Here is a 23,373-nt window from a genome sequence, read left to right as displayed (position 1 = left end):
AGCATTAAAAAATATATTTATATGTGCAGCATGGATCATGTCCAAGAACAAGATTTGAATCAAACTTAAATTTTTTTTTTATTAAAGATAAAGATAACCTGCATCCTGTGCACCTGTGACAACACTTCAAACAGACCTGCTCTACATTTTACATCCTGACCAATTGTTTTTCTTAAAAATATATTTTGTGAACGCTGTACTACGTATATATCTCTGCAAAACAGCAGTTTTACACACTTGGAAGCCGTTTAAAACACAAACTCAATGCAGATGTTTACGCACGAGCCTGTGAGATTCCATACCCACCGAGTCGACAGCTCATCTGTATCATTAAACGGCGCTGCAGAGCTCCAGTGGTGAGTTTGCTAACAGGGTTATGTAACACAGATTGAATTACACTTTGGAAATAAGCTTTTAGCCAGTTTGATAACTGCCATGACTCAATTTTCATAAATATGCACTAACTTCCAGATAGAAAAAAAAAAAAAAAAAAAAAAAGCTTAAAAACTGTGCTGTGCTATCTGCCTCATCCTCCCACACTGCCTCGTGCTGAATGGCACTGTTTACAGGCAAGTTTTTATCAACATTCCTCAGGTTTTATCGGCTCTATCTGCTCTTTCTAAAAACCTCTGACATATAACAGTCCACAAACGTCTGAAAACTTATACATCTTTAAGTTGAGCTCTTTTTCAAAGCGCTTTCTGTTTTCAAAGTAAAAGCTCTCTGTGTGTGACATTAAAGATCCTCTTGGATATCTTACAATATCACATGAGCAGAAACTCTGCTTTGTACTTAAAGATGTGATGTTTTGACTTTGGTAAAAACAGGTTTGCTAAAAATGCTTCATGTGATCTTTCCCACCAGATGTGTTTTTTTTTGACAAGTCAAAAAATAAAAAGCATAATAACATAATGATGAATCAGAACTTCAGGAGTACAAACTTTTGTTTGCATGTTCTTCTTGTGCCTGTGTGGGTTCCCACTGTTTGCACGTTAGGTTACTCAGCGACTCTAACACCTGAAGGTGTGAATGCGAGCATGAATGGTCTGTCTCTACATGTCGGCCCTGTGCTGGACCAGCGACCTGTCCAGGGTGTACCCCGCCCTTGCCCAGTGCCAGCTGGGGTTGCTCCCCCAGCGACCCTATAAGGATAAGCGGCGTGGATATTGAATGAACGATTGAATGAATCAGAACCAATCACGATTAGCTGCTTGATTTGAACAGTTTTGTGAGTCTATATGGAAAGGGCTTATGTTACAGAACAGTTCATGAATTAAATATAATGGATGTTTCCGTAACATAAACATTTTTAGGTTTTCTAACATGAATGTAGCGTTCAGGAGCAACAACGCTTTCTTATTTGAGAGATCTTGTTCACTATTTCACCCCGGTTGTAACCCCCTCGACCTCCCTGCAGAGAGCACAGAGGTGAATCCTAATTTTGTGAAATTATCCTGCCACTCATGTCACTCATGCCATCCTGATCCAGTGTGAACCCCCGCCCCACAAAGGGGACAATTTGGTTGTATTTTTCCCACAGTTTTGGAAAAAGCCAAGCCTCATTTATCTACCTGTCACAGTTGCGAATTCTAATTATGTGTAATTATACACCACGCTCGCTTCCGCGTGTCATCCCACCTCCAAGGGGTGCAGGTGATACACTCCTGCGCGCCGACCTATGCGAGCATAATAAGCAGCCGGAGGCTCTGCTAGCCTCGTCTGACCCTTTGGTATCAACACTAACCTGAAAATCCGATAGAGGTCACGTAACGCTCACCCACACATCATTCCCTCTCACAGCTCAGCGAATTAAAAAGTGCTGGTAAAAAAACTTCTCCACTCGTGGGTGTTTGAGCAAAATGTCTCGGGGTGACTCGAAATAATTTATTCTTAGGAGAAAAAAAAGATGAACAAAAAGAGTTCTGGTGAAAAAAAAAATAAAGCTCAGTTTTATAGGAATCCAGAAACAAATGCTCATCGGTTCACTGGTGCACCAATTAAATCAACTTCAAAATGAGCTTTCACACTGGAGATATGAGAGGTCGACCCGAACACAAACCAGACACATCTACTGAGGTTCATGGCCACTCAGGCTGTTAAAACAACAGCAATAACACACTGCTGCTCGGTGGAAGTGTGCTGAGAGAACCTGATGTCTCAGCACGATGTCAGACTCATTGTTCTCTGCTACTATTTTCTGCACTTGTTGATATGAAGCATCATCAAAGATCCAGCGTCTCAGGCCCCCCCCCCCCCACACACACACACACACACACACCCCCACCCCCCACCCCCTGTGTGCAGCGTCTCTTTCATGCTGACAGCATAATGAGCATGTAAACTTTCAGTCCAAATACGAACAAGAAAAACACCATAATTACAGATGTGGTGATTGTTACTGATTAGTTCTCACTGTTTTAGCTGTCAGAAAGTGTGGAGGGAGTATTTTTGTGGGCTTCCTAAAAGGATGCACTTGTACTTTAGGATACAGTAATTACCTTAATGTCATGAACAGACGCTCAGGCTATTGCACAAGCTACGAGTAATAAGTTCAGACATGTTTGAAGTTAAGGCCTAAGAGTTGTCTACTCTAAAAGCTCCTTCCCAAGAGAGGAATCACTTTCTGAAAATAATCGCGATGCGATTTTTCTTGCATATCATTCAGCCCTACTGCACACGCCAATACAATACGACCGTGATAAACTAACACTGGCTGATAGAGTCGGCCCAGGCGATAAATAGGTCAGGCTCTACTTTCAGAGCTCAATTCCAAATAAAATCAAACTACATAAAAGAAGTCTGACTCTCAGACCCACATTCAGCTGCTCACAGCCACTTTTCCCCTCGCAGCTGAAGACCTCCAAAATGGCTGCCAGAGGTTACGTTATGTCATCAAAGATCTTAACCTAATTCATAACAACATGTAGGGACTACATGTGCTCTGTTTCACCAGTGCACCAGCTAAACAGGGGCCAGTTAATTCCCTCACTCAAAGCTGCTTTAAAATAGACGCCAATATCGTCCCTTTAATGTCATGTTTATTGTGTTCCGGCTTACTTTTGTGTGAAGTGCGGTACGGAGTTCTTTCACTTCTCTTCGTCTTAGCTTTCTGAGCTGATGTAAACTGGCGAGCTTCCAGCAGTCTTATCGAACCTCAGCACTCCCACAACACAAACCACAAACACACCGAGACACAGCTCAAGAATAAAGAAATTCAAGGATAGAAAATGGAGGGATTAGCCACACGTTCAAACAGAGCAGGTAATGGTAATGTGTGTGTGTGTGTGTGTGTGTGTGTGTGTGTGTGTGTGTGTGTGTGTGTGTTTGAGTGTGTTTGTAGATAGTGGTTGCTGTGATGAGAGTCTTTGTTTTCACTCCTCTAAGGAACACACTCAAATCCCTGCAGTTACGACACACACAGGAAGTGCACACATTTCCTTTTACATGTCAAAAGAATTTGACAGAAAAATTTGTCTTTTTCTGTGTATCTGCTTTGTGAAGCGTGTGTGTGTGTGTGTGTGTGTGTGTGTGTGTGTGTGTGTGTGTAATAACAATACGGCCAAGCCACCACTCCCAGAAACTCTGTTTTGAAGGGAGCTAACAGCACAAGCAGCAAGGTCAGATTGGCCTCCGTGTGCCTACAGTGTAACTGCTCTGCACCCAGCTGTGTGTGTGTGTGTGTGTGTGTGTGTGTGTGTGTGTGTGTGTGTGTTTGCATGTTATGAGAACCAATGTCTTCATAAGTTTATCAAACTGTGTGTCCTATGTTCATCTGTGGGTCAAGAAAGAAAGGGGGGTGAAATCGGGAGTGCTGTTGGAGACGTAGAGGTTGTTCACAATAAATAATAAATCGTCCTCTCCGACAGAACTGGATGAGTAAACAGTCCAATCTGTTGCTAAGGCCCCTGCGGACCCGCCAGGCCCAGAATAGGCTCTCCATGCTGGGGGATTGGAGGCTCAAATGCTGGGATCTGGTGTCCACGGGCCCGCAGGGGTGGGGGGGGGGGGGGTGGGGGGGTTGGGGGGGGGGGGGGGGGGGGGGGGGCGGGGGCTGAAGATCACAAATCCTTTCTAATGTTCTGTTACATTTCCCTCACACGCTTAACTCTTACGAACGCACCCCGTGTTACCTTTTATAATACTGTCAATGGATTCTAGACTCTTCTGTAGTGCTCAGCAGTTGTTTGGCTTTTTCTAGAGAAAATCGGGCAATTCTGTCCCCTAGCGAACCCCCTCCCCCCCATGAAAAATGTATGACATTGCCTTGTTCTCATTCCCTCAAAGGACACAGCACTGTCATTATAGAAACATCTGATAAACTGGAGATTCTGTTTCTATCATAAGTAGTACAAATCACGTTGGTTTTACCAACCATTTAAGAATAATTTACACAAGCATCAAAACAACAAAGCATCTGGATTTCAGGGGATAGTTTTACAGTTCAACGCTGCTCTGAATGTTTCCCACTCTAAGACCAAATATCTGAAAACCTGTAGGATAACGACAGCTTCCAGAAATCAGCTCCAAATACGGGGTTTCATTCTAAATATATCACAAATGTAGGTCACATGTACACATGCAGTCCAGACCAGGATCTCATGCAACTTTGTGTGAAAACATCAGATGTCAGACCCACATGAGAGGCAGAGCCTGAGGTGCAGCAGCGTGCACACCCGGCCTCGGCTGATGAAGGAGGGCTCTGGTATGGAGCTCTGGGGACCTGGAAAATATTCATCTCCCCTAAGCAGGGAGAGTTAAGGGGGGTGGGGGGGCAGGCTTTGTCTAACACACCCCCTCTGCTCTTTTGTTAAGGGGTGGCATTCACACACACACACACACACACACACAAACATGTAAAGCTCTCCTGCAGTGAGGCTCTGACCAGCTGTCTTCAGTCTGAAAGACGGTCGTCGTCCCTCATAAACACACAGAGTTCGCAGAGGAAATCTCTCTATCTTTAACGTTCTCCTCTGCAGCGTCTGAATGTTTCCCTTTTTTCTCCATGTCATCCATTCAATTTAGATTTGACATTTAAGGTGATGCCTCTCGGTGTGCAGAGGGAGCTCCAGTTTCTTAATCACTAGATTCGGATGCTGGCAGCAGCCGCCATAAGGTCCTTCAAATTCCTGCGACTCTTTCAATAATCAAATATTTGGAGAAGAAATGAGGCAGGGAGTTTCTTAAAGCTCGAATTCCCAGATATAGATGCCGTCCGAGAACCTGCCTCACAGTGCTGCTGAGTGATTTCATTACTAAATGCTGCAGGTCTACATTTAGAAAGGTCTTTTTTATCAGAATTTTGAAGTCCGTATCGTCAAGTAACAGATGAGCATGTCCTTAAAAACAGCTTTTATTTTCTCTTAAAGGTACCAAGATGACTCACAACACCAGCAGCATTTAATGCTGTGTTTTATTTTCATGCCAACAATCATTCTGTGTGTTTTAAAATGGAGGATATTTCAATTTTAAAATGATGCTAGTTCTTTATAGAAAAATAATAATAGGCTCCTGTTATTTTGCAGAAAAACAAAATCAGAATAAATGATGGGATTCTAAAACATGGGAGCTAGAAAAAAAGTTTTAAAGGAAATTAAATTCATGTTCGGTAACAGACGAGCGAATGTCCCATTCTGCTGATCAGAAACAGCGAGCCAGCAGAGTAATGTGTTAGAAGAACAACACACAAATTCAGTCTGAATAGAAGTTCAGGGAGAACCAATCAAATGCCTCCGTACTGAAACGATCCCTATCATCAGGGCGTCTGCGTAGAAATCGAAGCAGACACAGCGGCTACGCTAACAAAGATACTGAAGCAGCCGCCTCCTTTTCCTTTCTGCCTTCACTGTGTGTGTGTGTGTGTGTGTGTGTTTGTGCGTGTGTGTTTGTGTGAAAACCGGTGAGTATTGTTCATGGACCAAGGCTATTTCAGAGGAGGGGGCCCATCCACTCGTCCTCGCTGCATCGGCCCTTTCATCGCTCCCTCATCCATATTCATCGCCGCCCCGCTCTCCTCACCTATCAGCGACCAGCTAGCTGTGACTGGCGTCTCGCTTCACCAATCGCACGCTTCCCTTTGTGGGAACATTCCCACCTCTCGGCGCCTTCACCCCACCCTGTACAATGGCTTCTTTTTTTTACTTTGACGCAGTGGCTTGAAAAAAAAAGAGGAAGAGGAGAGGGTGGAGGATGAGGAGGAGAGTTGCAGCTTCTGCTGGCAGAGTCCCGCCGACGGCGGCTGCGAATCGATCGACAGCCTCGGAAACGGTTGCCGAGCGAGCCTCGTCAATGGCTGCCTGCAATTGATGAAGGGGGTGGGTGGAGGACAAAATGATGGGAGGACGAGGGTGAAGGAGGACAGGAGGAGGAGGAGGACGATGCAGTCGTGATGGTCTGAAGTAGAGCATGATTAGTATGGATGAGGAGGAGAGGAAGATGGAGAGAATGAAAGAGGGAGAGAGGAGAGGGAGCAGCCGAGAACCGCTCGGGCTCGCGAGTGAAGAAAACAGGCGTGTCGCAGAGGAGAACGCAGTGTTCTGCAAGAGACCGAGGCTAAAGGACGAGTGTGAGCTAAGAAAAGTCACCCCGTTTTTTAGATTCAAACGATGCTCCACATTCAAGACTCATAGTATGAACAACACAACTCTGTCGATTCTCCAAAACTTCCTATTTCATTTTTTTTTAAAAACTACTTATTCTGGCTCCCGGTGTAATTTTGCATGTTCAAAGCTAAACATGGAGCTTCTTCCTCCACGGCCACACAGCCGATCAATGCGAGGAAGCAGCTCTGCTTTGTATGGATGTCCCAAAAAAAGATCCTCCACTCAGCTTCAGGAGCAACAGAAAACACAGATCAATAGCATCAAAGGCCCCGTCTCATACAGCCAAGGCTCAATACACAGCAAGCACGCGTGTGTGTGTGTGTGTGTGTGTGTGTGTGTGTGTGTGTTTGTGTGTGTGTGTGTGTGTGACTTTGCATATGTTAAGTGTGTTTGTGCATGTGCGTCCATCTGCAACACAGCTCATCATTCACACACACACACACACACACACACACACACCTTCATCTCTCATTTAGCTTCATCTCTGCTTCTTGCAACTAAAGTCAGACAGAAAAGATATCTACATCATACACACACACACACACACACACACTCACACACAGACACACACTCACACACACACACATACACACACACTGCTAGTCCCCTGTCGCTTGGCAAGGGCATTTCAAACCTCCCCTCCTCCTTCCCAACACAGACTTGCCAGTCAATCCATTTACTAAATGAATGTATTATATCTTACAGACAGGAGAGGGAGAGGAGAGGAGAGTCTTTAGTCTTTACTATAAAGTGATGAAAGGACTGAAGGTCTGTACGTCCAGGTCAGCAAACTTTCCCCTGACTGTAAAACCTGGAGGCGTATCTGCCTTCATGTTCATTTTCTGACCACCTACATGAAAATCAAAAAACAAAAAACAAAACATCCAATTTATTTTGCTTGTGCTTACGTAAGACTTCTTAATGGCTTATACAAGCAGTTTTTTCCCTGAAATCTGTGTTTGTTTTGAACGGACTGAATCTGAGTCATTTCTATTAGGCTAGGACGCTGCTGTTGGATGTTGGAGTATTGGTTATATACGATACCCTAAACAATTATCAGTCCACAGTGTTAGCGGAGAGTTATAGCCTCTCATCGTCTGGATGCTGTTTTTTTTTTTTGAAGCTAATGAATTCTGATCATTTTGGGGCTTAGAAATGATTTTATTGTTAGCTGACCTCTAGCAGCCATCGTGATTATGATGGGAGCGAAGGGGGAAGTCGGGTGACGTAATATAAAGAGCGACAAAGTCTACGTTAGCTTGGAGTGGATGGAAGGGCCGAAAAAACACACGAATTTCACCCAATAGACCACAGTTCATTTCCTGTGTGAAACTGATAGTCAGAGCTGTGTTTTTTTTTGTTTTTTTTTTATATCTATGGCCACTCCACAACCTTATGATTGTTACCATGTGTTTGTTATTGTAACCATGACGACACAGGTCCTTTAACCTTAATGAAGTACTTTATTTTAATCCTTCCCTGAACCTAACCAAACTGTGTTCGTTCCACAAGCTTACCCGCATGTTGATTACTGTTACCATGACGACAAAGATCCGGTATGCCTCTAAGGGTCGTATCCAAAGGTAGGGTCATACGACCTATATGGTCCTTTAAGTTGGAGCACTTTTCAGTGCCTCATGTTTGTAGTCCCTGCTCCAAATTATATTATATTATATTATATTATATTATATTATACTATACTATACTACATTATATTACGTTGTATATAAAATGTATAAGTTGTATGTAAATATTTTAACCTTTCAACCTGTGTGTGACATACTGTAACTGTGTTTTGAAGGTTGATGCGTCTCTGCACTGAAGCCACTGAGGTAGTTGTTTTTGTAAATGTATTGTTCTTGGCTAATAAAGTGATATCGTGGTGTGTTTCAGGTGATTTATTGTCTTATTTCCAGCTGGTGTTCAGTAGCCTTGTACATCCTCCTACCCTGAATCATTTTGGCCACATGATACTGTAAAAGCATTTAACTCCAAAACAGCTGTAAATCCTCCTGAAGGCTCTGTGTGATATTCGGATTTTCTTATTTCATTGTCAAATGTAATACACTGAGAGAAAATAATTCATACTCCATGAGGTTTTTTTCTTTATATATTGTAGTCCACGTAGTTAAACAGCTGATCCCTGATTGGCCGGCAGCAGCCGATCCTATAAAATTACTGGAAGATTTTGACTGGTTCAGTCAGGATCAAGTCTGGCTTTGAAAATGATCTGAGGTTAAACATCTGAAACAAACTTAAATATTAACACTGAGCTCATTAAACGTGTCTGATCATATGTGTACACGATTAGAAGGAAATCTGAATTCCTTTAATGCCGGGGAGAACCCCACTGAGCCGGGGTGAGGGGCCGGGGGGATGCAGAGATAAGAATGGGTTTGGGTTGGTGGATTAGAGGGGTGGTGGTGGGTGGGGGGTGTTGGCAGCTACTGCAGTTACTCATTGATCCTTTCGTCTTTGAGACCTTCAGCTTTTTATGAGAAGTGGTCGTGATTTATGACCTGCAGGGTTACAGCGGTCCCATGTCATCCCCTATCTACTGTCTGACAGCTGACCAGCTCTTTCTCTCCAGTGTTGCTTCCCGTTTTCCACACACACACACACACACACACCCACACACACACACACCCACAAACGCACGTACGCACACGTGTTTGGATAAACCCTGGACACAAACCACCTGGAAGCTCAGTGGAAAAATCCAAGTCCATCTTTTCTCGTCTTCTTTGAATTAAATCTCACTTCTCATTCACACAGCAGCTCTGATCGACATGAATGGAAAACACTTTGCTCAGGTATTATTCCTTACATCTGGATATATTTCTACGCTGCAGCTGTTGGGTAAAAAAAAAACATGACAGACAAATGATAATTTTCTGCTCCGATGCAGAGGAATACTTCTGAAGATTTAGACCTTTTCTTCTTTCTTTTGGGGCCCTACACAACAAGTTTCGATTCGACCCGTGAGGAAGGAAAAACATTATAACTACAGTCATGTGACTTTTACTCAACAGCAGCTGCGCGGTGCACACTGAAGCCGTCATATATAACACTCTGAGCACAATGGACAGCGAATGAACATTTCAACAATACATCAGCAGTCATAAACCCCAAATGCTTTGATGATATGGCTGGCATGAGGTCAAAGGTCATCAGGACTCATCTGTGCAGTAATGTCGGGTATCATGACAAAAGAAACACTGGATTTGTATAAAAAGCATGAAAATGGATGTTATGGAACTGATAACATACAATATAAACAATATCTGCATGCATTATCCTGAATCATGAGTAGAATATGAAGGTGTTACATGTTACTTTAAATCCTATTTAAATGTCAGGCCCTGCAGCAGTCAGACAATGCCCTGAAATTTAGATTTTGGCTCTGCAGGATTTGGCCTTTAAGAACAACAACATGAAGCTACGTGTTATCACTGCTGAATCAGTCCTGCATTGAAGAAGGTTACAGTAAAGATTATAAAACAGGCAGAAGATCAAAATCAAAGTCTCTCTTACCATGAGTCTCAGTTTCTTGGTGAGGGAATACAATGCCTTCAGTTTCAAATAGGGGCTGCAGGAAGGCCACTACAGAGAGAGGAAGCACAGGGGTGGGGAGTGTGTCGCGTAAACTAATCATTCAGAGAAACAACCATTATCATGATCTCTTAGCAGTACTTTGACTTTATATAAATTTAAAACTGCAGCCTGAGTGCAGATTAAAAAAAAAAAAGAAAGTATAAATACAAAAAACATATTCTCAGTGAAAATATACAGGCAATATACAGCCACTAGAAGGTGAATGTTTTCTTCTGCATCAAGGGCCAGGAATAAAAAACAATTTCTGCATCTTATTAGAAATTTAAAAGAGTAATTTAGGCTAATCTCTCTCTCTGATTAATTCAAGCTGTAAATGTCAGTTATAATAGAGCTCATCAAGACCAGATTCTTCCAACATGTCACTGGAACAAACACACATTTTGAAAACAGAATTGAATTCAAAAAATGTTTCACCAAAGACCCGCAACCAAGCTCTGATTCCTCTTTGTTGTTTATCTCAATGTGTGTGTGTGTGTGTGTGTGTGTGTGTGTGTGTGTGTGAGCGTGTGTGAGCGACTTGGTCATTTTCGACCAAATGTCATCCGATCATCAGCCTGATGCTGCTAGCTGAGGGAGTGTTGACCTGGTGTTCAGCGCGGCCTGAGTAAAAGCCTGCTCGGCCATGCTCATCATCATCATCATCATCCCAACCTTTTCATTTGTCTAAATGGACGAGCTGCCTGACTGTTACAGGCAGGAGGATGGTCCTCTGGGGGGGTGGGGGATGTGAGCCTTGGGATTTTACATACAGTGAAGAGGAGGCCTTTAGTTCTCCGAGCGCTGCATCGATCTGCAGTTAAACAACGCCGGCTACAACCTGCAGCTCACCCCCCCCTCAGCCGGACACTCTCTCTGTGTGATTATTACTCTGGAGGTTTGTCCGTCATGTTTTCTGTTGGGAGCTGAAGTAACTGTTAAAAATGACTGTCAGGGCCAGGTCACCAAAAAATCTACAAAAAGATAAAAACTTATTGATTTTTTTTTTTCTTTAAAGTTGTCCCTATTATTGTTAAAAAGGGACAGACAACTCAAACACTTAACTTTGATTTATTCATTTCATTTTATGTTCTTATAACCATCACTAAATTTACAGCTTTGAAAAGCCATGTGACCAATAAATCAGGAAAATAATGACACCTCAGTGTTCATATCAGTCATGTTGACCACCTCTAACATGATGGAGGCGCCTCTCTGATCAAACCTGCAGAATCTCACAGAAAAAAAATCATTTTTTTTATTTTTATTTGAATATTTTATTCAGTTGAATGTTTTCTAATTTATCTCAGATTTGACTTATAATTCACTGAGCATTAGTCATCTGACTTTAAGGATATGCTAACACAAAACACATTTCATCAATCTGTGTGTGAGTGCAGAGTTTTAACGCGTCTGCACACTGTTTGAGACTTTTCTTCCCTCAGGGGATAAAACATTGAATATTTTTTGACATGAAAAATAATCAAATTTAAACAAATTCAACATAAGAGCTAAATACAATTTCAATCAGAAAATATTACTTCTTAGCATTAAAGCTGCAGGTCGATTAAAATCTTTTTTCTTTGCGTGATTGTTTGTTTTTTTCTAAATCGTGATGACCATAACGGCAGACGTGACCTTAAAGCTTGGCTCTCTGCCACTTTGTACTGGGACATTTTTTCTCAGTCTTGTAAATGACACATTTCCCAGTGTCTCCCAAAGGAAGCTGTGTCCAAAGATAGACTAACATGTTCACACTGACAGTCAGATTTAACAGTCTGCACTAAAAGCTTGGGTCTCCCAAAATCTACAAACTGTAATTAGAAGCTTTTAAATCATTAGAACATTGTAGAGTCAAAATCTTGAGCTGCATATGAGAGAGAAAAAAATCGCCTGAATCTTCACCATATCTTCACTGAGCGCACGCGGTGCTGTGTAAGTAAGACATTTAAAGGTGTATTGTATGTCCAAATGTCCATGATGGGGTGCATGGCCAGGATAGGCTACTGATGGTTGTAATGATGGGAATGCTTGGCGCATGACAGCATGTAAACAAAAACCAAATATGGTGATTGCCATGGACACATATCCATATTTCATCCAACCAGAGAATAATGAAGAAACATGATTGGAGAAAATTAAGAGAGAGAAAAAAATCTCTCTCTTCTAGCTGCAGGTTATTAAAATCAGGACAGCAAAGCATGGTAAAATATACAGGCTCTGACATACTGCAATAACACAGAGACACTGTCGCATTCTGAGCTGCTCTGGATCCCCCCTTGTTCTCTCTGGCTCGCCACAGGCCTGCTGTTATTATGAGTCCGCTTGTTTATCCGCCTGTGTAATTGTACACAAAGCGGCGATGGTGGCTGATGTGTGAGATTATCACAAGGTCATCCGTCGACGGGATGAGAGCCTGCGATCACGCACCAGCCTGATCTGGCTTTCACTTGTTTACATCCTTCTGTTGGCTCCAGCATGGCCGCTGTGGCTGCGCGTAAATCTTAAGACGCAATAAAAACACCCAATTCTGCTGATCTGAAGAGGCTGAGGGAGTCAGGATGTGAGCGAGGGGAACCGGCGGCTTCCCTCCAAATCCCCCCTCAGCCCCTCTCATTGTTTCCTTCCCATCAAAAGCGGCGGCCTGTGATTATTTTCATGCTGATGGAAAATGACTGTCACACATTTAGAAAGCGGGTAAAAATACCGTGCTGCCTGTATTTATAATCACCGCGTTATTGAAGTACAGATCTATGAGTGCGGGGCTGTATAGCATGCCGCTGCGTACGTCAAGAATCAGATCAACCTGCTCCCCTTTCTCTCTCTCTCTCTCTCTCTCTCTCTCTCTCTCTGCCTGGCTCAGGACGAAGCAACATTGACCGAAACCCGAACAGCTCCCCGCATCCCCATCGCTACTCTTACCTCCCGTGTTTGTGCGTTTGGTGCTGCTGGCCTCCGTGGGAGTCTCCAGGGGTCTTTTACGCGAGTCCGGGGGATCGGACTCCATGTGTGGTTGTTGATTGTGATGGTGAGGATTTGAGAAAATCCCGTTTTGCTGTACTGCTCCGCCGGCCATCATTTTCGAGCTTGCTCTTGGATGCTTGGGTTGCGTTTGCGTTTAAATCCCCCCTTTTCCGTTTTTTTTACGCAGCGTAGCCGTGCAGATGAGTCCTTGGAGAAGGCGAAAGCGATTTAGGAATTGGAAAATACGCCTGTTTCTTACGGACGGGGGAGGTTAGCTGCGCGTTTCTCCGTGGTGCGCCGTGCGTACAGAGAGATGCTGCGCAGGGACAGAAAGCGGCGGATGATCGGTTCAGAGTGGGGGGAAAAAATCCGAAACCTCTGCAGATGGAGTATCTTCTAGGCTACTAAAAAAACGTGCAAATGGAGCGTCAATTTTCCATTAACCTTCAGATATGCGGGCTAGGATATGTGTGTCATTCCGCTGCAACCGGATAAAAGAGCGTACTCATGTCAGGCAGTGAAGGATGGTGGCGCTCCTCTGCAACAGCAGCGAAACGGAACAATAAATAAAACAAAACAAAATCACAACCGAAAGACAAAGAGGCGAAATCAACCGAGGAAAGAAGAAAGAAAGGAAAGGTCGGTGAAGCAATAATAATAATAATAATAATAATAATAATAATACAAAAAAAAAATCCGATGCGTTACTGGCAGGCTATAATTTTCTTTCTTCTTATCCTGTCCTGGGTCCGATCATGAAGACACCCAGGGGTGACGGGGTGGGTGAGGAGGGTCCGGAGACGCGGAGCTGGAGGAACACACAGAGAAAGAGACGTTTTTTCCTGCTCGTTCTCTCGGTGAAGATGCTGCAGTCTTGCGTTCAGAGCATCCCTTCTCTGACTGGCTGCTGGAGGGAGCGCAGGGGAGCGGCTGACGTCACAGGGCCTCGCGGTGCCTTCATGGGCTTCCCGTAAACTCGGATTTTCAATACTCTTAAGTAAAAGTGCAATTTTCGGTGTGTTTTAGTGCCTTTTGTCCAAAATAAAGTCAAGAATTGTTATTCCGGGGAATGTGTTTTATATTTAGAGACACTTTTTTGATCCAGAGATTTGGTGCAGAAAAAAAACACTTTATTGTATTGGTACAGATTATATCACAATGCTGGTGATAGTGGTCTTTTACCATCTCATTGTCCAAAACACGCTACTACAGGTTTTTATGCAAAACGTAATCACACGAAGTCAAGTGAAAGCAGGGGGGGGAATGAATAACAACAGATAGATATGCTATTGCATGCGAACCAGATCATGAGTTGTCTTCATTTCGACGACACGTGAACGCGTCACGAGAGAGAAAGCGAGAAAAAATGAGAGGGAGAGAGAGACGCCTCCGTCGAGACGCGATTGGCCGAGGATGCATTTCTCCAGCAAAACGAAAAGGACACAGATATATTCGCCCGGCGGAGTCACATGACGGAGAGGAAAGGATGCGGCGGCGGGTTTTACTCTGTTACAGCCGCGGCAAATGCAATTATGGCTGAACGGGAGCCTGAAGGTCCCGCTGCGGCTGTTTGGAGGTCTGTAGCGCTGCCTGTCAGGAGGCCAAGAGAGCCTCCAACACACCTGGAAATCTGCAGCAGGAGAAGAGCTCACCTACAGTTTTCTGGCTCACATGTTTAAAGATTAGAAATCAGCAAGTGAATTGAGCTGGTGGAAGTTTAAGGAGGATTCCTTCTTTTTTTTGTTACAGCGGAAATGGCACATACTACTAGGCTTGGATGTTTATTAAATCTCGCTGATTATTTTTGCTTATAATTGTGGCTGTGCGCCTCATTGTGATCCCTAAAGATTCAGATTTGACAATTTTTTTTTTTGTTTCCAAAGCACCTGGCCAACCGAGCTGACCCTCAGGCCAGCCTGCAGGCCTGTCCAGCCTCTACCTGCACCAAAAAAACAAAACAAAAAAAACATAATTTAACCTGTTTGCTAGTTTTGCATGAGCGTCATTATGATGCCACTGAAAACTGCCCTGTAACGGAGGAACGCGTGAAATGTGCGAGCCCGGCCTGTCTCACCTGAACCCCTCAGCTGCCGTGTGACCCACCTGTGTGTGCTGCGCCTGACATCTCTGCGTCGCTCTGCCTGGATCTGAAGAGGGATCCTCCAGAACTGCGAGCTGTCTGAGAGAGCTATACCCGCCTCAGTTTCCCTCTCTCTCTCTCACACACGCATACACTCACACATTTGGCATATTCTCACTCACACTCCGAGAGACACGCAAATACCTTCTACTCCCTCTCTCCTCCTCTGACCAGTGCCGTGCAGATGCAGTGCGCCCTCAGTGCCTCTTGTAGATTGTAGTCAAGGTGACATTGTGCTGCCTTAGCACACACACACACACACACACACACATACACACACGAGCACACACACGAGCACACGCGCGCACACACATGCACAGTCGCACAGAGCAGCTATCTCACACTATTTCACATCGCCATGAGAAACGCACCGGTGAGCCAGTCTCCTGCTCTGGAAATACGTGGCAAATCCGAGGCAGATGGATCCCAAGCTGCAGTCTGAAACAGATTCTGCACCACAAATAGAAGGCGCTGCTCAGAGGGGCAAAAGGCCTGGATGGCGGCACCTAATTGCATGAGCTAGTCTGCGCAGTCTGGAGAGTGTAGCACACTTTCAGATGGATATATGCTTTTATACATTTGGAGCAAAGACAAAATCTATTGGAAGCAGAGCTTTGAGGGTCCCACACAGCCAGACTGTCCACACTGCAGCAGCAGCATATGGAAAAAGTGAAGTAGCCCCATAAGCAGTAAAACACACAGACTAGCAGCATTCTTGAGTTTTTATTAGGCTGGGCTTATGAGCAGATGTTAGTGAGATGGTTTTAAGAGATTTGGTTCTGCAAACTCCTGTTCGCTTTTGGACAGTGACCCCCAAACACTCAAAGCAGCAGCATTCAGAGTTGACACAAGTTCTCCCGAACAGCACATGCAAGAAGAAGAGGAAGAAGAAGAAGAAGAAGAAGAAGAAGAAGAAGAAGCAAGGTTACAGTAATAACTCAGTTTTTCCCACTATGTAATAATCTGAATGCAAAAGCCTCTCTGTTTAGCCAGCAGCAAATGTTATTCAGTTCCACATCAGTTAGGAAGAGGAAACTTTCCAGTGATGGATTTTTCATTTTGGAACCAAAGCCTGGAATTCCCAGTTATGTGACTAAAGATGTTTGGTAGTGACTCAAAAGCAAGAAGGAAGAAGAGCTGAGGCACGAGCCAGCTGGAGCGTCAAATCTCAAACCTCTGAGATAGTAAAAGAGCTTCTTGAATTTGACCTGGTGTAAAAATAAAATAAAAATAAAAATAAAAATAAATGAGCAGTGAGATCAACATGTATGTAAACATTTCCACCCTGCAATGCCGCCATCAGTCTTGTAATTAGAAAAAGCATTTTGATGCAATTTCTTTTTCCTCCAATAATTCACATAAAGCCTGTGTAAAGTCCAGCGAATTTTCAGTGAGTTTCTCTCAGAATAAGGCCGTCCTCTGCAGGTGTGCCCCACTCACACCTGTTTTCCCTGCAGGTTTCAGCCCTGCGCCTACAGCATTCAGGGTGTTCCTCTTGCACTGGGTCAAGGCTGACTGCAGCTAAATGGATATTCAGGATGTAGAATCAGCTTTGTTGGCCACAGATGTTGGGCCTCTGCTGCACCCTGCTGGTCGCCTGTGGAAGAGCAGCGGCCGTCTGAAATCATTTACTCCAGTTATTGTTTTCCAGTCATCATCCTCTGTTGGATTTCACTGGTGGAAATGACTTTGTTGTTGTTAATGTATTTTTTTGGCCGTTATCATTCATACACAGTGACTGGTATAATTAATTAGCTCATCAGAGACATACTGGCTTTGGCATGTACAGTATACGTTTGCAGATGTCCATAAAAATTGATAGCTTGTTGTAAATATGTTTTTATGTATTCTTATAATAGTTTAAGGATAGTTCACATCTCTTGGATTGGAATCATATAGTATAAAGGTAGATGTCCATGTGTTGTTTGATTATAAAGCAGGTCTAGGTTCTCTATTAATACTGTGAAAGTATCAGAGCGCTCAGTCCACAGAGAAATGCACACAGCCTGTATTCAGAGACTGAGCCTTAAAACCAGCCGTCAGGACTTCCGTAACTTTGTGATGTCACAACAAGCAGTCCCTGCTCTCAGCCATGCCCCAAGCCCCGCCCACCTGGACCACCATCCAACCTTGCAGGATTTGGTTTCTCTGAGTGTTTTCCTGAAATCTGCTATATTTTTATTAGATCACTCAGAAAAGAGTCAGCCAATCAGAAGAGAGGCAGAGCCTCTCTTCTGATTGGCTCACTGACCTGCTGTTACTAGAGCTCCAGAGCGAAGTCTGAGAGAGAAGATGTAAAACTACATTGAGATGGTTTTTGGTTTTTAAAACCACAAATATATCTTCTTATGGATCAACACTTCAAATAAAAGACAGGAGAGGAGGAAAATATGGAGCTTTAAAAAGGGAAGTCAGGGTCAGTATAGACAGAACAATTACAGCAATCAAAAAGTCTTTTTAGAACAGATCTGAAAAAAAAGTGAGCATTAATTCATTTTTAGTTTGGTATGTTGTTTAACATTTACTCTTATTTTCTATTTTTCTGTTACCGTCAAGTTCATCTGTTCAATGAGCACATTTAAAAAGCTCTTTGCAAAAAGGAAGTTGGTTACATGACTGAATGAAGCATTCACTTTTAAAATGCTCCACATCTCTACGTGTTAAAAATGACACGACTCTCACTGTTCAGTTTCTCTCAGAAAAGAAGATCTATCCACATCCAGCGTTCTGACAAGCAGCCTCTGATAACAGTGTAAGTGAAGGACTTTTCCCTGAAGCCCAGTCCGTCCCCTCCCACTTCCACTTTTGCATAATTGTCCTCCCATTCCGCACTCATTCAGTCCTGTCCCTAAAATCAATAGAGAAATCGATACAGTGGAGGAGGCCGGACCACTCTGTGAGATTGAAAGGAGACAGATGTGATGTGTCCCTGGATGCTGACCTCACTCGTGCCATCGTCCCGAAAATTTATGACTGAAATCAACAGGACCGGACTGCAACAGATGAAAGTAGATTATAAGTGTATACCATTTATACAGATTTTACTAATCAGCACGTGTGTTTTCAGAAAGTACTGTCCTAAAGCAGCGTCAGCCGGTTTTTATCAGACTATTTTCCAGAGGGGAGGGGCGGTTATGATTTAATTCTTCATCATTCAATATCTCAACAGTGCAAATGATTCTGTTCCAGTTTAATCATAAAGGGCCAGTTCAGCCACATTACAATGTAATTCATTCATTTAAAAACATTTCTCACTCACTTCCAATATAACTATACAGATAATTACGAGATTTCAGTGACTCCCTTAACAATAAAAATGGAGGTGAGTGGAATTCACTCAAAATTTACATTTGAAAAATTAAACAGCTATTTCTCTCCAAACACAGTGTCACAGTAATTCTGGATAATAGACAAAACACTGTGGAACAGTGGAAAGACACGAATGCGTGTGTTATGGTAATTTTGGACAGATGGTGGGGGGTCGGCCCATCATTCCACCACCTCTGGTGGAGGTTTATGAGCTTTCCCATAAATCCACAATGTTCTCTGCAAGCTGTCTTTACAATGCTGCTGCTGCTGTGTGTGAGTGTGTCTGCACATACATGCTACAGAGAGCTGGTTCTCCACTCTGTGTTCCACAGTCATTCCTGGGATCTCACTGATCTACACTCTGACTCTGACCCTCTTAACCTGTTTATGTCAAGTTTTAATGATCACTGACCTGCAGCTTGCTGTTACACTCATTTTTAGCCACTTTGGAGAACTGTCAGCTAACTGTCAAAAAGGCAACTATAGTGTTTCAGAGTACGTGAGAGGGAGGGAGGGAGGGAGGGAGGAAGAATAAATCACCTTCTTCTAAATCATTTTGACTTTCTGCCTCAGATATGAATTTTTTCTCCTTGGGATGGCCAAATATGAATGAACATGCACTGGGCAGTGAGCTGTGACAACCGAGGATTTGGGTTGTTTTCGCTTGACAGATTGTGGTAGGAGGCCAAGGGGCAGGTAAAACAGCCATTATTTCACAATGAGATTGGAAAGAATAGGACACATTTCCATATTAGAAATATGACTTTTCCATCTCTCCTCCTGAGAGCGGCCGACGAAGAGGGGGAGCTCCTGTCTGGCCAGCTGCCATCACAGTCACTGTTCTGCTGCAGCAGACTGATGTGCACTGGACTGACTCACATCTGGTCAAGAGAAGAGCTCCTTTGTGCTTCTGATATTATTCCCTTTGTTCAGTGACTCTGACATTAGGCCTGCTGCAGGAGGAGATGTTACAGCTGCTGTCAGGAGCACATTTTGATGGAAGCTTTAGCGTTTACATCATAAATCTCGCAGTAACCACAGCTGTGCAGCATCTTAGAAAGCCGTTAGGGAATTGGCTGTGGACACAAACATAGATATCTTTATACAGCAAACAGATTTAACTCAAACCATCTCTAAAATCTGAGGTGTCTGAAAAAGACACAAGTTCCCAGTGTGGGGAGGAGAACAGCCAGGTAACGTTTGGTGTCGCAGCCTGCAGGATCATTTTACACAGTAACTATAGTGCCGGTGAATCCAGCCACTGCTCCTGTATGTGCTGTTGATGACATACACTGACTACTCGTTAAGACTAACTACTATTTACCTGCTACCAGCCAAGTTGCACTTAGTGTTCCAACTATAATTATTAGTTACAAGCCAGCAAGATGTCGTTATCTCAACACAGAATGCCTTTTTGCTGCATTAGAAGAAAAAAAAAAAAACCCTGTCTCAAGGAAGGATTTCTCTGATCTTCTAGGTTATTCTGAATTTCAAAATGAGAAACTGCACAGAGAAAGTTTTTGTTCAAGTGTAGAAGTGATAATGTCAGAAACTAACCATTATCACAGATGAATGTGAGTCAGCAGTTTTCAGCCATGTTAATCCTCCAACACTGATAAAATGTTTAAAATTACAGTCTAACTAGCAGCCAGCCTTAAAGGGAAAAGACTTTTCAGCTCTGGACCATCAGAGATCCTTAAAGCAAAGAGTAAAACAGCAGACTTTGTCTTATCTTAAGTCCACGTTTGAAAGTTGAGAAATAAAGATTCCTTTCCTTTGAAATGTTTGCTGTGTTTACCACGAACAAATTTCATCACCGCCTACAAAGATTTGCCATCCAACATGTCCCATATCGAAGTATGTAACGTTTGTTTCATTCCAGATAAACTTTTAAACAGACAGCTTGTCATAGTTGCTGTTTTTATGTGATGGTTGGTCAAATGACTTATGACTTATATAGAAAATGTAGTTTTGAATACTTAAGAATTTCTAAAAAGCGAGTACTCCAGTACTTTAAGTACTGCAGTAATATTTGAATGAATTTTGAAATCTGACTTCTGTTGTGCTGGGTGAAGAGACTGTGTGTTAGCAGTTGTAAAGAACTGTAACAGATCCAGACTGATTTAAAACAAGTGCAGCTCTTACACTTCAGTTAATGCATCAAGTCAGTGTCACTGAGCGGCTACAGAACCAATATTAAGCCAGAACAGAGAAATAACAATATATATGTTTGAAATAAGATAGATCTTTTTGTGTTTTTAGTGTATTTAGGGTTGGTTTTCTCTTCATTTGGTAGAACTGTATCTGGAACCAGCACAACAAAGATATTTAAATTATTGTCATTGTAATACAAACTATCCATGAATAGAACTACACCTTCTATCAATAACTGATAGTAATAATATAATAATAATATAACCACTTTCTCAAGTACTTACTTCTGTCCACCCTCTGGTTAACTCTGAGCTCCAAATGAAACTGAACATTTCAGTAAGTTGAGGGTTCAGTCATTTTCCCTTCATACACTGGATGGCGCTCTTGTCCAAGTTTCAGTTCATCAGATCCAAATATCCAGATGCCAGAGCTGAGCGCGGCGCTGCGGTGCTGGATATGCATCGACTGAGATCCTATCAAAACTAAAGATTGTTTATCTTGTTCCTCAAAGAGAGATTCACACTGAACCTTGTCCTTGTTCTGACACAGTAGGTTACACTGTATGTGTGAGAATTAAAGTGCAGCAGGGGGAGAGAGGAAAGCAAAAGGTGAAACTGTTCAAAGTTAAAGGGGAAACACAACATTCAGAGTATTTTTGTTGTTGAAAGTGCTTTTTTCTACGTTAATGCTGAGTTCAACTCTCAGCCACTGTGCTTCAAAATTCAGCTGTATTCATAAGAACATGGGATTACACTGTTCCAGGAATGTAATGTAATATTGGGTTATTTTGGGGGTTATTTTTTCAACAGTTTCATTTTGAAGAATAATTTGATAAAACAGATTCCAACTGTAATCTGAGTTAGTATCGATCTCTAAAGCCTGATTAATTATTACGAATGGGAACATTTTCTTCAATCAAACGTGTAATCAGATTACAATCATCAGTCTGCTGTAATGTGACTCGTCTAACGCCCTTACATAAATGCTGTTAGTGCGGTTCAATAAAACAGCCTGTCGACCATCTTGGGAGGGAAGGTAAACACGCTGGTCACGTAGCTGATATTCTTTGACTACGCCAGTTTGTTTGTTCAGCATCGGTCCAGTCTGGGTACCGTGAGAAAGCTCCTGCTATTGGTTCTTCACAGAGGGAAACACACAACACATATTTGTCCTATATGGAGCCGAGAGTCTCCCGTCTCCGCTCACAGGCCACAACACAGAAAACAGTGCGTTTCCAAGTCATGAGCTGATGGATGGATCGCATGTTAACCTCCTCATTACATTTAGTACAACATAGAAGTACATGGTCAAGAATCAACCCCCACTCAAACATTTAAAAATGTTTCCTAAACCTTAGTTTAATTAGCCAATATTAAAAAAAATAATAATTTCTGAAAGTTTAATGTGTCTGTGAAGAAAACCGTCACGGTCTGTACTTTTCTGATGCACTTATAAAGTCTCAATTGGTATTTTTTGCATATATTTAATTAATTTTACTTACAGGTCAGATTTGTATCTGCAATATATGATAGTGAGGAACAAGTTTCGCTTCACAAATCACAGTATATTAATTTCGGGAAGGAAAAGCAATTGCCAAACTTAATCATTTAATCCAGCTCCGCAAATTCTGCAAGTTGAAAATGAAGGAGAGTGAGAGAGAGAGACAGAGAGAGAGAGAGAGAGAGCAGCACTGAACTACTCAGAATAAGACAAACGTGTTGCTGGACTGAAAGAGCCTCCATATCCAGAAACATGAGACTGTAAAGCATCATTGGCCAAACAACATAATTACATCACTTGCTGAAAATAAACTTGGTTATTGGTTTAGTGATTAGATATTTCTGAATAAAAAATAAACCAAAGCAGAATCACTGATCAGCAAATAGCTGGAGCCCAGGGCTGAGCAGAAACAGGAGGAGAAAAGGCAAATTTTGTTTGTAAACAGCGTACGGGATGAAATTTTTGTCTGTCTGGCTTGCAGATGATTGAGGCTGTTTGTTTTCTCGAGCTGATGCTGTTTACTCTGGACGTTCTCCTCTGTGCCTACTGGTTTACACTGTTCCAGTCTGAGGACATTCCTGCTGAACCTTCTGCTCATAAACACAGATCACAGCCCTGCAGGGGTGAAACATCCGGAGGCTTCCCTCCACTCCTGTCTGGACGTATCACAGGGTCAAACCCCAACAACAGAGAGGGCTGCTTCTGAACTCGATCTGAAGCTGACCCGCACAGAACCTACTTGAATCTTATATTCATGAATGAGTCTTTATAAAAAACTGACCCAGAGACAGTCATCCACAATCCAAATAGACTAGGTTGCGTAGCTAAGCTAGGCTTTAATGCTAAGCTAGGCTAACCACGGCCTGATTCCAGCTTCATTCTACACACAAAGACATGACTAAATAATGGGATTTCCTGATGTTGCACTATTCCTGTGAAGAAGTGGAACAGCTGATTAATTCATTTGTGGTCTTCTGGATTATCCTGGAAATGATGAAACCAGGACTTTTTTATTTGGTAAAATCGTGACTCACTGACCCTGAACGTTCCCTGCTGCTGATAAGGACAGTGTTGAGTCAGTTAAAACATACAATACTTGATATTTCCTTTGTAATT

At 42.8% G+C, this 23,373-nt stretch overlaps 1 protein-coding gene and 1 long non-coding RNA gene across 3 annotated transcripts in view; one reads left to right on the top strand and one right to left on the bottom strand.

The window, feature by feature from the left end:
- nova2 (NOVA alternative splicing regulator 2) overlaps nucleotides 1-13,922 on the bottom strand; it is an 89,129-nt gene extending 75,207 nt beyond the window's left edge. The window contains exons 1-2 of one of the 2 annotated variants that reach the window (XM_056374001.1): nucleotides 13,113-13,922; nucleotides 10,134-10,202 (exon numbers count right to left, since the gene is read on the bottom strand). In XM_056374001.1, coding sequence (XP_056229976.1) covers nucleotides 10,134-10,202; nucleotides 13,113-13,269 — 226 coding nt within the window. In that variant the 5' untranslated portion in view covers nucleotides 13,270-13,922. The remainder of the gene's footprint in view (nucleotides 1-10,133; nucleotides 10,203-13,112) is intronic. The other variant, XM_056374002.1, reaches the window with a different exon arrangement.
- On the top strand, nucleotides 13,653-14,214 carry LOC130167631 (uncharacterized). Its single transcript, XR_008827318.1, has 2 exons — nucleotides 13,653-13,793; nucleotides 13,916-14,214. It is a non-coding gene; the product is annotated as an uncharacterized LOC130167631 (long non-coding RNA).
- Nucleotides 14,215-23,373: the final 9,159 nt, after the last annotated feature.

Source organism: Seriola aureovittata, chromosome 4, assembly GCF_021018895.1.
Source record: "Seriola aureovittata isolate HTS-2021-v1 ecotype China chromosome 4, ASM2101889v1, whole genome shotgun sequence".
NCBI classification, from domain to species: domain Eukaryota; kingdom Metazoa; phylum Chordata; class Actinopteri; order Carangiformes; family Carangidae; genus Seriola; species Seriola aureovittata.
Note: the sequence above shows the minus strand (reverse complement) of the source record. Positions and strands in the feature narration are given on the sequence as shown.